Source organism: Marmota flaviventris, chromosome 7 (assembly GCF_047511675.1).
Source record: "Marmota flaviventris isolate mMarFla1 chromosome 7, mMarFla1.hap1, whole genome shotgun sequence".
NCBI classification, from domain to species: Eukaryota; Metazoa; Chordata; class Mammalia; order Rodentia; family Sciuridae; genus Marmota; species Marmota flaviventris.
In genome coordinates, this window is record NC_092504.1 from 68026058 (window position 1) to 68039467 (window position 13410).

Sequence of the window (13410 nt, forward strand, 5' to 3'; positions counted from 1 at the left end):
CCAGGACCCACTCTAAGCTAATCGAACCAGGGGCTGAGGAGCGATCTTGGATATATGAAAATGAGGTCTTCCAAGTTCCCCAGAGATTTCCTCACCAGGAAAAAGCGATCAGGAAAATATGAGACAACACAGACATCAGAAGCAGCCGGCTAGACAAGACTTTGCAAGAAGCGCTAAAAATCAGGACTGCATTTCTTTTATCTTTCCAAAGCAGGAGAATGAGAGATGTGACTCCCACTCTTTCCACGAAGAAAAAAAAGTAACAACTATTTCACCCAAGAAACCGATATAACATTTTTTTTCCTGTGGTCTTGACTTTTATTATTTGAGATCTCCAATGAGATCAGATGATCTGTACCCTTTCATTCAAGGCAACAGACGTCTTCAAACTGTTTTTTAATTTGATTTATCCTTTGAAACAGAAAGTGCATTACATTTAACTGGTCTTGCAAAGGGGGGTTTTCTTCTCTTTACAAACCGAATTCCTTATATAAATTAATAAAGGTTAAAGATGCTAATATATCACCATTATTAGCTTAAAAAAGAAAACAATTTACATATTCTATAGTATTCTTATGATACAAAACACTTCAAATTCAATTACAGCAACTAAATGGACTTTTATGTTCGTACTCAGAGCGGTTGTAACAATTCCCACCATCTACTTTAACACGCATTTTTATCAGAATGGAGTTAAATTAAATACAAGCTATTGTAGTCCCTCCCTCCCCAATACTTTCTTTAAATCACTAATAAATAGCAACAAACGACTGTGCAATTTCAGGGGGAATCGGAGAGGCAGGTGTGAGGTCCTCCCCAGTTCCCACGTCTTCAGCTTCAAGTCCGGGGGGCGGGGCCCCGATGCAGGACCAGGGGGTGGGCAGGACAGCACAGGAAGGGATGAAGGAGAAAAAGTGTGGTTCAACAAAACCAAACCCGGAAAAGGAGTGAGGGCAGCCGGACCGGAGAGGATGATGACATTCTTTTCTAGGATTCCCAATTTAATTTTAAAAATAAAAAGGGGATGTGTGATGTGAATAGCTCTTAAAAGGGGAGGGGAGGAAATGAGGGGGGATCCATCGATTTATAACAAATTCAAAAAAGCATTTTACATTTTAAATATTCACAATAAAGTAACTTCTAGTCAGTGTGACTCACGATTTATTTACACAGAGCCTTCAACAGGTTACTTTAGTCGGCACAGCAGTGTATAGGGGGAGAAATGTCCCTCTTCCCGTCTGTGGCTCCGAGGTCCCCCGCGCGGTGAGTGTCAACCCTTCAAAAGCACCCCTCAGCGCCCGGACCCGACCGCCCGCGGAAGGAGGCAAAAGCAGGGGAATAGTGGAGACCCAGGCGTGCGACGGTGAGGACGGGTCTGGGGACCCGAGCTGGGTGGGACGGTGGCTCGGCTGCGGGGTTCCGCTGCGTTCTTTCTGCAGTGCATTGGGGTTCTGGTTTGCTTTCCTGTCCACCCCCGAGTCTCTCTCCTCAGCCCCCACCCCGCCACAACTTCTAGGTTAAAAAAATAGATATGTACATCTCAGAAAATAGTAAAGGGCCCCGCGGGCCGGGCCGCTCCTCCGCGCCCGAGGCACGGGCAGGCGGGCAGGCGCGGTCCCGGCCGCGGAGGCTGCAGCCGGGAAACGGGGACAGGCGACCCGCGCTCAGGACGAGCCCTCGTTCTCAGACGCGTGCAGCAGGAGGCCGCTGCCGCCGCTGCTGGATTTGTGCTTCTTCAGCAGCTGCGTGATTTTCTCGTCGTCTGAGTTGGGGTCCAGAGGCTTGTTGTAGTCGTCGTCTTCTTCCTCGTTCTCCGAGGCCCCCTTGAGCCGCTCGGTCTCCGAGTCCTGCTTCTTCTTGGCTGTAGCCATCTCGGCCGCATGCTTCTTCCTCCACTTGGTCCGGCGGTTCTGGAACCAGACCTGAGGCACCGAGAAAGGGAAGCAGAGGGGAGAGGGGGGCGCGAGGAACTTAACCAGAGCAGACGCAGGCGGCGATATCGCTCCCACGTCTCGGGGTTCCTCCAGTTGGCCCCTATGGCCTTCGCCCTTCGCCCTCCCTGAGAAACCTCCCCTGTCTGCACCGTCCAAGTCAGTCTCCATCGCCCCAGGTTCCCCAGAGTAACAGGCACCAACAAACTGATTGCCGTTGCCATAGCAATAGTAACACTAGAGTATTGAGGTTGTCTGTGAGTGATTTCTCAGAAGAGTTAAAAAAAAAAAAAAAAAAAAAAAAACCTTGGAAACTTAAAATAAGTTTCCCTAAGAATGAGTTCGCCCTCTTACTTTCTAGCTTGACATAGAAAACTTTTTTCCCCCTTTCCTAAGGTTTCCCCAGAGGCTGTCATTTTCCTTATTTACCTTCTTAGATTAAGGGATTCCAAACAACTTAAAGTATACTTGCTTTTCAGTGTGATTTGTGGGAAAAGGCATAGCATTTACCCCAATCACCTCTATTCTCCTTTTTGCTTTTGGACATCTAATTGTTTCATTTATTTTAGACCTGAATGTTCACAAACATTGTAGATAAATTCCCTCCCTGCACCGTTACTCTTACGATGTAAGTGAAAACTAGTATTGTTATCTGTCATTTTTTAAATGTGAAATGTTGCCAATTACATTATTTTCTATTGTCATCCTATTCTTTCAAACATTGTTTTAATATTGCTTCTACCGAAGACATGATTCTATATACAAATATTTTTAAACCTATTAATATTTGATGTGTCTGATACTTAAATTTTAACCTAAAGCATCAGCAATAAGCAACAGATCTTCCAATGATATCAAATTATCCTTTTTATGCATACCATCTTTCCTGTATTTAATCCAAAGAATCAGAATTGTTTTTTAAAAGTGATTTTGATTTACTTTGTACTACAATAAATTCACTTCTAGCCATGCAGACATTTACAGTGACAAATGAAGACCTCCAGATTATTATGGTAAGGTCTATACCAGCCCATAGAAAAAATAATTTTAAATGTTATGGTATTGTAATGGCCACATGCAAAATTACTCCTAAAATGTATGTTATGATGCTAGTATGATGTTTTTCCAGGAGGAAATACATTCTAACCAGCAGGCATTATTAATGCTATTCTTACTTAATTTAAAAAGAAACAATATAATGAAAGCAGACATACATCCCAAAGAAACAACTACAAGAAACTGAAAGAGAGGGACAAAATACTGAAAAAATTCAGGAAACAGATTGAATTTACACAACTGGCTCAATTCCTTTATTTTTCAGGAAAAGATTTCTAAAATTTGATTCCCTAGAAATATACTATATAACTCAATTATAAGCCATGTGACATTTTAATTACATATTGTTGCCATAAACTGCAATATCTTAAATCTGTTTGTAAACCTGTTTTAAACAGAATTCAATCCTATAATACAGTAATAAACTTGTCGATTCATTTAGAAAAATCACTATTCAAAACTGATGCCTTTAAACTATAAGCAGGTTCATAGGCAGTTAAAGTGGTAGATCTGTGGATTTAATTTTTAATCTGCAAGTTAATATAGGAGAACTGTAATGCTGATCTACATTAGAAAATTATATAACTAGTGGAGCCTGAATTGACAAAATCTCGAATTTGAATGTTTTTACAAAAAGAGTAAGTAGAAGCTATTTAACTGGCCTGATCTATTCTCTGAACTTATATTTCCTTAATACTTTTATTCTCTAATAATGACGACTTCCTCTGGTTCGTGCTACTATCTAGATTAACCTAATTTCAAAGGCTGGAACTAGATTCCTTTTGTTCATCAACAGTTTGTCCTCAGACAAGACCTAGCCTTTGTAACCCCTTCATTTCTCTCAACTTCTCCCCAGGCTACTCAGACTGATACCGCCCCCCATCCCCGAGGCAGTTTGGTGTGTGTGTGTGTGTGTGTGTGTGTGTGTGTGTGTCCCCTCGCAAACGCGCCCGACCCAAGGTACAAGGCCTATTCATGGAGGTTTACAGGGTCCACTCACCTTGACCTGACTCTCCGTCATCCCCAACGAATAGGCCAAGCGAGCTCTCTCTGGTCCAGCCAAGTATTTCGTTTGTTCGAAGGTCTTCTCCAGAGCAAAGATCTGCTGGCCAGAGAACGTGGGTCTCGTGTGTTTTCTCTTCCCGTCTTTGTCCAACAAAATGGATCCTTGATCTGCAAGAACCGATAAACAACGAGGGGAGGGAGGAAACAATGGATTACAAGGGGCTCCACTGGGGAATAAAAAAAAAAAAATTCGAAAAACAATGTTTTGGTGGGAAAAGAAAACGTGCACCAGACGTGTGGTGTTTCCAGTCCCACAGAGGTTCTCGGTTTGCCTTTTACACCCACCTGTTTTTTAAAAGCTGGGCGTGTTGGGTGCAGCAGTAAATACCTTCTGCACAACACCAATGTCAAACAGCTAGGGAGTCTACTGCTAAAGTTTTTCGGGGCCAAATCGCGAAGCCCGCTCAAATTAAGGAGGTGTGCGAGTATAAGACTATTCTGATTGCCTCCTGGTCCAGTTGGTTCGCATCGGACCCGAGCCTTTGCGGGGGTATGACTAGTTTTGCCCATTTTTTCTTTTCTTTTTCTTTCTCTCTTGCTTTAACGCTTCCCTAACCTGTGTCCCGGCAACAAAGGGCTCCTTGTTTATGCACAGAAGAGAGCTAAATCGCCCCCCAGTCTAACAGCAGCGGCCGAAGGGGAGAGAGGAGGGGGCACCGCCTTTGTTGGCGGCCCCTACACGGCTATCAAAACCGATACAATAGGTCTCCCTGACACCCCCCACCAGCCTCCGCCGCCCACTGTCCCGGGACTTCCCAAGGGAGCCTCCGCTTGGCTCCCGCAACTTCCTGCAGTTACTACAGTTCAGCCTCACGAAAAGAGATTCGGAGACTTAGAGAAACTTTGGGAACTGAGCCAAAGCAAAGAGCAGAGTGAGAAAAGGCCCAAAGCTGGGTCCTGAACGCCACCTGGAAGGCCGAGAGCCTTCGACGCCGTGTGGTGGCCACTGCCCAGAAGACTACTGAAATCTTAGGGCAACTCCGTCGCCTCAGGCAAGGTCATTGCAGGATGTTACATTGCCCCTAAGCCTCTTAACCTCATTCGTCCTCTGGCTCTTCCTTTCAGTTTGTTAGTGCCACCAGGCCCCTTAGCTTGCCTGGGCTCAATGTGTTCCAGACCCCTGAGGGCGAAATGTGTGGGAAAGCGCGAGGCCGGCAGTAAGAACTACCTTAGCCCCTCAGCGCTGGTCCCCCTCTGAGGCCGCTGGCCTGTCTTCAATAGGCTCACCGTGGCTCAGTGTACTGGGTGGCGAAGGCGAAAAGGTAAGGTGGGGACGTCCAGGGCGGAGACAGGCATGCAAATACACGCACTTCGCTCGGGCGGTGGAGAGCTCACTGCTGCCTGTCCTCACCGATTTGCAGAGAGGCGGCCAGTCAGATTGGCGAAGGCGAAATGGGGGCCTGTTTGGCAGGCAGTAGCCGGTAAAGCTGCAATGGTGGGTAGGTTCACAGTGGTCTTTCCCCCTTCCCCATCTCTAACCCAGACTGGGCCACTGGTCCCAGCTACATAGTTTCAGGATCAGCCAAGGCCTCAGACTTGACACACGCTCATCGAGTTATGTTCACCACAGACACACGCACATGGGCTCAGCCCAGGCGTGCCCACGACTTGGGGAGAGTGAGACGCTTGAAAGCCAGCTGAGGAAAGGGGAAAAGCCTTGAATCCAGCACTGCTGACTTACTGGGGCGGGCAAGAGGGTGGACCGAACGGCGTGCACACCAAGGGCCACGACCTGAAAACGGACAGAACAAGCACAAGGCACATTCACCAGGACCCTGGCGATCATACTCACGAGGGGTACAGGCCAGGCGTGCATCCCTCCAGGGCGGGCTCTGCATCACTCCTGGCCAGAAGATGGGCGTCCGGCCGGGCAGCTCGGCCAGTGGTTTGGGGTACCGGCCCACCGCGGCCACGGCTGCTGCACTAGGGCTGAAGTAGAGCCCAGGAGGCGGCGGTGGCGGGCTCAGGCTGCTGAAGCGGGGCAGGCCGGCCAGCAGCCCAGCCGGGGATGAGGCAGCTGCCGCGGCCGCAGCAGCAGCGGCAGCCGCCGCAGAGGCGGAGGAAGCAGAAGCTGACGAGGAAGATGAGGAGGAGGAACCAGAGGGAGAGGCTGAGGGCAGGGCGGCTCCAGAGGCCACCGGCATGGAGGGTCGGCTCAGGATGTCGTTGATGCCGTGTGGGGTGGCGGCGGAGAGCTGCTGCGGGGGACTGCCCAGGGACGAGAGCCCCCCTGCGGCTGGGGGCTTCAGGCCGCTTGGGTTGTGGGCGCCCAAAGGCGGGGAGGGCGACGAGGACGAGGAAGACGAGGACGAGGAGGAAGGGGGGCCAGTGGGCAACGGGGGGTAGGCGGCGGGGTACAGCGGGGTCTTCATCTCGGCCATGCTGTGCAGGGCGGCCAGGGGCGGACTGCTGAGCAGGAATGCACTCTGCCGGGTGCCCTCCATCGCCCCCACTGCTAACATCCCACGGCCAGGCCGGAGCCCGTAGCGGCACAGCGAGGGCGCCGGCCCGTGCCCCCAGCGGGGCTCAGGAGAGCCAGAAGCGCCGAGGGCGCTAGCAAAGAGTCGATCTGGGCACTCGGAGGCGACCTGCCAACTGGGCCGAGAACGCCCCCGCTGAGAGTTGCTCTCGGTGCTGCGCAGTAGAGATGTCCAAACCCGCCACGCGGGAGGCGGAGGGTCGCGGAGACAAGCGGGTGTCCGGGTGGGACCGACTGTCTTTTCGCTCCAAGAGTCTTGGATTCGATCCCCGGCTCTTCTCACTTCCTCATCACTCAAAGTGCGTTACTTCTCATCTTCTCCCCCCTACCCCTTCGGGAAACAAGCAAAACAAAACCCAGGCAGGCCCCCGAGAGTTTGTAACAAAGTTAAGAGTCACCGAATCTCCACTTTGATGTTGGAGGGTGGGGGCTGGTTCGCTTTCTTTGGGGAGGTTCAAAGGACGCCGGATGCCGCCGGTTGCGCTCCTCTAATTTTACTCAGATTCTCCGCTCTTTCCACTGCGCTACTGATTCGCACTGGACGCTGGTTGCGCTCGGGGAGAGAGCGCATCCAGCCCTCGGGAGGATCTCGCCTCTGGGCGAGCTGCCTCCGCCGGCGCGCTGCCCCGAGCTGCTGCGCCAGAAGGGGCAGTGCCACCACTCCCCACGGCGCCGGGATTTGGTGCGCCGACCCGCCTTCCCCTCTGGGCCAAGGGGCACTAGAGTTGCGATATTGAAAAGAAGAGGGGAGGGGGAAAATCCAGAAAAACAAAGACTAAGTGTGAAAAGTCGGAAGGTTTGGTTACGGCTCCAATAATCGGTCTACTTCTGCCAAGGAGCCTGAAGACCCCCGCCCCACTCCCGCAACCTCCTGTTTTCCTCTCACTGTCCGCCTTTGACTCGACTCTCTCGCATTTTCTTCGCTGCTTTACAGGCTTCGTTCGTTCTTCTAAGTCTGTCCTCTGGCCAAACTGACCCTCTCCACAGCTCTTTCACTCTCTCTCCTCTCTCCCTCCGGGCCTGACAGTTCGGATGAAGCTCTCAAAGGTAATAAAACATTTGCATCACTCCTACCGCTCTTTAGCTGGGGGACGAAAAGGAGGGGGACGTGGGGGCCAAAATGAGAACTTTGAGGGACGTCACTCCGAGGGGGCAGAGGGGGCGGGGACGAGGAGGAGGGCTCAGGCCAGGGGCGTAATCACCGCCTCCAATAGCGCTCAGCTTGGAACCTTACGTCGCTCCCCTGGGCTACGCCCAGTCGTGAGCGCCACGTCCTCTGATTGGCTAAGGCTAGAGAGCCGTAGGGCCGCGCCTACCTAGTCCCCTCCCCCTCCCACCTCTGGAGTCCCGTGGGCGGAGCAAAGAGGGGCGGGACCTGGCGAGTGGTGCGGTTAGGCTGTGGGGCCAGTGGCAGTCTCAATTAATTGTGTTAAATAAAGTGGGAAAGGGGAGGGGGGAAGTAGAGACGAAGAGGGTATTACTTTTTAAAGAGAATAATAAAAACCCAGCCCTTTTATGGAAAAGCAGTTCATATTCTTTCCTTGCATCCCCCTCGCCCTCTCGCGTCATCTTACCCGCTTCCCCCACCAGCTCTCGGCGCCTCACCTCGAACCGAGTCTGGACCCTTATAAAATGGAACTAATGGAGCAGGCAGCCGGCGCGGCCCTGGCCTGGCTCCTTCTTTTGAAGGGATTAATTAAAGGCCATCTGGGCTCCTGTAGAATTGGGTAAATTAATTTGTTGTTCCTTAAGCCTATAGATGTCTTTAATCCCCTTGTAGGCCGAAAGATGGTCCTCTTCCATCTTTCCACCTCCCGCCTTCCTTCTCTGTTTTCTCCATTTTTTTTTTCATTCCTGAGTGCCCCGCGATGGTTATCATTTAAGAGTTTGCTCAATTTTCTGGGAACGAAATCAGCTTAAGGGGAATATCTATCTTTCCTGTGATGTTTAAACCTTAGAACAGGAGGATTTAAAATTTAAAAAAAAAAAACTTTCTTTCTCTTTGACTATTATTGTTACTTGTTTGGGGTTTACATGGAGGCAGAATCACCACAACCTAAGCCGAGTTTTTGCAAGTATCTGGGCACTGAACAAGAACTGTAAGCTTTTCAAACCCCTCTTTGAAACTGGCCCCTGCTCTCAGTTCCAAGATTGTTGCAGAAGATGGGGGTACCTGGCTTCTGGACTGTGATAAAGGAGTATTTACAGTTTAGGCGTTAAGCAGTAGTTTTTACTCCCTCTCAATCTCTTCCATTTCTGACCGGTTTTTAAATTCCCAGCAGGACCAAACTGTGTATAGGACGACAATTTTGAGAATTCAGGTTGTTAAAGCAATACTGTTGGAGAGTGGTCATGACAGCAATTTGGACAGATCATTAAGTCCAACGTATTGTTCAAGAAACAGAAATAAGTGCAATTAATGGTCCAAGAATGAAACTTGAGCAGCACCAGGAATGGATGGAGCTGGCTGTGAGCACCAAAGTGCTTTTATGGATCCAAGCAGGAAAAACCTTTCTGAAGAAGTTCTAGTCATTTAAGGGTATTAGTTTCAAGTTGAGTCTGAGATTTGGGGAGAAGATTTGGAGAGAGAAAAGGGATTATTTATCTTTTGCCACTTTTGTTCATTCTTTTAGATAAAAATAAAGTTATTTGACCCTCCTCTTTCTCCTCCACCCTTCTTTATTAAACTCAGGACTTGGTTAAATCCATCATTTCATAGACTTTAGCATCTGACCCGGGGAAAGGTGAAGACCTTCATTAATGTGAATTATGCTAAGGAGGCAGGCCAAGACTCTAGCCTCAGAAGACAGCTGATATGGGCACCATCTGCATTTCCCCACCCAGATTCTCTCTTGGAATCTAAATCCCAGCACCCTGTTATCTTGGCTGGAAAGATACAGTAGGGAGCCTGGTGTAGCCCGGCCCTTGTCTGGGAGCTGGGGCCCCAGAGCAGCTCTCTTCCTTACTATGGAAACTTTGTGCCTCTGGAAATGCCATTCCCAGAGTGGCACAGAACCTCCTGTCTGAACCCCGTGTCTGGGCCTCCTGCGACTTCCTCCGATCCTCCAGGACAACTGCATTCTCAAGGACTAGGTAGGAATTGAGAGGAAGAGAGGACCGACCGTGATCACGAAATTTTCCAATTTCAAAAAGCGACCCGAAAGAGTTGAGTATTTTCTATTGCGAATTTACTATCTGATAATGGGGAGGAGGGTGTTATAGACAAAGAAAACCGAAGGTGGTGGGGGCGGAGAAGATAGAAGAGATTGAACTAAACCCAACTCCTGGTTAACCGCCTTCAGTAAATAGTTATAAAGCTGGATGTTAAGTTTCCTTCATTTGCTTTTGTGTATCGCGCACATTGATGAATTAAAATAGTATTGTTCTTAATTACAACAATAAAAATATTTGGGGGTCTGTGTACCTTCATCCCCGGGGGGTGAACCCCGGGTGCTTCAATCCTTCCGGGGGCAGCGAGTATTCCGACGCCCATCGCAGGCCGCTGTTAGAAGGCGGGTGCTGTTTGTCCTGGATCTGTTGGGTCGGTCTCCGACCGGGAGCAAGGAGAATGAGGGGAAGTCCTCAGAGGGTGTGGGCTGCCCTGATCATTCCCACGGAGAGATCGCCCTGCCCTCGGCTCCGAGTGTCTGGTTAAAACCACCTTCGGGATCGAGTCCTGGACAAGCTGATGCGGAGGTGGGAAGCGGGTTTCTGTTGGGGGCAATTTTAACACACTGCTTTCAAATGCCCTTGGGAATCTGGGCTTGTTCTCTCTTGAGGGCCACCTGGGACCTCCACGTCCTCCTGCCCTCGTGAAGTTTGACTTTCCCAAGCACCCTCTGTTCCCCTCCCCTCCAGAAGTGAACGTGTAAGGCATGGTAGCAAGGGTTCCTGGACATCTCTACAAAATATATATACTACTAAGTTTATATTCGTGGGGAGGGGGAGACTGTTTGACAGGGAGTTATTTGCATTTTAATTGAAAAATAAATGAAAGCTGTTGGGCAAATTCCGAGGTTGCAAAAGGGCTAAGAGGGTAGGGGATGAGGAAGGCTATGTGCCCCCTGGACATTGAACTCGAGATATTCTCGTCTATTTTCCAGTTACTGTTTTACCCTGCCCTTCAGTTGCGTAAGCATGCGCAATTCATTTGACCTTCCCACCCTCGGTGTAACCCTTGACTCAGAAATGCACCAAATGCGTTTTAATACTTCTGTTTTAAGTTAAAAGAACAGCCATTAAATTCAGGGCAACTCAAGGAAAGAATGCAAATGAAACCTCAGCTAAATGTACTTACATTCAGCAGCCGGGTTAAAAAAAAAAATGATAACGGTTCTGTCCCAAATATTTTAATGTCAAGTGTCAGGATACAGAAAGTCAATTTCTTTTTTTTTTTTTTAATTTTAATATTTATTTATTTATTTTAGTTTTCGGTGGACACAACATCTTTGTTGGTATGTGGTGCTTGAGGATGGATCCCAGGCCGCACGCATGCCAGGCGAGCGCGCTACCGCTTGAGCCACATCCCCAGCCCCAGAAAGTCAATTTCTATACTCTTGAAAAGAGGGGTGAAAAGAATAAAGGAACTTTGTGTGTGTTTGAACCAAAGACCTTCCTAAAATGTGTTTGCTTGAGTTGTCTAGAAGATTTTAATACCTGCATTTCAAAGAGTGTGGCCTGTTTGGTTTGAAGGTGGAGGACAATAGGGTTTAAGTGAATGTTAATAAAAAGTGGTCGAGCTGGTGGCTACATAGAAATAAATAAAAGGAAGAAACAATAATGTCCCCAAGCTTGGATCAACCTATTATCAAGAAGAGGACAGGAGAAAAGGAAGAGAGTGTGGGTCTCTCTCAGCTTGCTGTAAATGCTGTGATGTGGGAACTGGACCCCAACCTCTTCTAACTGAGAATTCAGGAGACAATTTGGGAAAGTTAAGTTAGAAAGGGGTCAACAAGTGCTTGATGGCGAAGAGCGTTGGAGGATTCTACCATGGCTGCCTCCCAGGAGAGACTGACACCCAACAAGTGGGGGAAGCAAAGAAGCCTCATCATTCTTCTACGGAAAAGATCTGCAATGTCACTCCCGGACTTCTCTCAGGGATTGTCTGAATGACAGCCTTGTACCCGGGCCCTACAGTCGCAGAAAGCGTTAGAGAGCTCTTTGGGAGATTATGTACACTCGGAAGGGAAAATTCTGAAAGGTCCAATAAGATGGGAAATGCTAAAGTTCAGAAATTGTTGCAATACCACAACACGAGTTCCGCAATGAGAGTGAATTCGAGGAAACGCCAGATCTGTGAATCTGTGCAAATCAAATCTTTTCTCATTTGAAAATGAAAACCCTTTCCCCAGCATTTCTTTTTCTTTCTTTCTATTTTTTTTAAACAGAGACCTATTTATTCCAGAGAATCCACTTGCTTTGCACTATATTATAGAATAGGGGAATCGGTGTAGAATCGTATGTTTGAAAGAATGTCTTGTTGGTTTCCAGAATTTATTAATAGGATAAAATGCTAGCCCAGTCTGATACACCAGATTTAAAAGTGTCTGCGATGAACAGCCACGAAAACCTCGTATTTGTATAAATAACAGTTTTTAAAGCAACTCTGTAAACCAGTTTCTCTTTACATCCTGCTAAAAGTTGTCGCTTCTGGGAGGAGTGTGCGTGAGTGTGTCGGTGTTGGCCGTTCTATCCGCCTCGAGTGTGCAGCTCATTCTCTGGTGAGGGAAAAAAAAAAAAAAAAAGTTAACTAGCAGCGCAGCTTCCCTTAGTAGCCTCCTTTGAAGAAACCCTGAACAGTTATCGCCCTCTTGTGGCAAAAAACTTCTTAGCGTTTCAGTTGCTCTAGGGAAGAGGAGGCTGCGCTATTTTGTTGAGTATCTTCTCAGTGTGGCAGCTGCCTTTGTGTAACGACGGCTTTATTTGATAAACATGTGTTTGATTTTTATCTAAACCTCCAAAATCATAAAGTGACGTATGGATCTGGCAGTTCTTGCTTTAATTCAGATAACAAACCGCTTCAAAAATGAACATTTAGATTTTAAATCTTTCTTCCTCATCCACCCCAGTTTTGGCTCCATTTTTTGACTCCATCAGAATCAGAATTTACTGAAATTATTTTGGCTTCCTGCGTTTATTTTCTGGTTATCAAACAAAATTTTGCTCAATACAGGACATTTGAAAAGTACAGAGAATTATTTTAAAAACTAGTGCCACCAATAATCACATATTCAGTGGCAAATATATAAAATTATGTATATACATATGCACATCCAACTTATATATGTGCATATATATATATATATGTATATGAAGGTGACAAATATAATATATGTATATATACACAAGTTGTATATATATATTTGTACATACACACGTACTTTTTATTCTGTTTTTTCTTTGGGGGAGGGGTTGGTGTTTGAAAGGCAGGGTTCATACCCTGATTCTTCCATTTATCATTAACCTCTTGAGATATTTGGCCACTAGTCTTCAGAATTTTGTAACATAATAATGATAGCTAACACTGAGTATTAATATGGTATCTTACAATATTAATTCAATAGCTCCATGAATTAGATACTACAAATGTCCCCATTATAAGGAATGAAATTAGAGCACAGAGAAGTTAGGAGACTTGCTTAAGACTCTACACCTGGGGAGGCTGGCATTTAACTCCCTTAGCAGGCTGGTTTCAGAGGCCATGCTTTTAATCACTATATTATATTGCTACTCGGATAATGGGAGTTGGGGTGGGATACCACTTCTTAATGCTTGTGAAAACATAGGGCTGAGAATGGTAGGGTTAGTGGTAGAGCACTCACCTAGCATGAGGCACAGGTCTTGGGCTCAATCTTCATCACTGAAAAAAAAAAAAAAAAA

General features: G+C 47.4%; 1 protein-coding gene across 1 annotated transcript; it reads right to left on the reverse strand.

Annotated features, from left to right (window-relative positions):
• Positions 1-316: 316 nt before the first annotated feature.
• Nkx6-1 (NK6 homeobox 1) lies at positions 317-7627 on the reverse strand. Its single transcript, XM_027939857.2, has 3 exons — positions 5845-7627; positions 3988-4160; positions 317-1922 (listed from the first exon to the last, which is right to left on the reverse strand). The coding sequence occupies exons 1-3, from the start codon at positions 6512-6514 to the stop codon at positions 1665-1667; spliced, it is 1101 nt and encodes a 366-aa protein (XP_027795658.1). The 5' UTR covers positions 6515-7627; the 3' UTR covers positions 317-1664.
• Positions 7628-13410: the final 5783 nt, after the last annotated feature.

Coding starts and splice junctions, on each gene's coding strand:
- Nkx6-1 (XM_027939857.2), bottom strand. CDS start 6,514: ATGTTAGCAGTGGGGGCGATGGAGGGCACCCGGCAGAGTGCATTCCTG. Junction 4,161..5,844: donor ACGCCTGGCCTGTACCCCTC/GTGAGTATGATC, acceptor CGGTTCTTGCAG/ATCAAGGATCCATTTTGTTG. Junction 1,923..3,987: donor TGACGGAGAGTCAGGTCAAG/GTGAGTGGACCC, acceptor TCGGTGCCTCAG/GTCTGGTTCCAGAACCGCCG.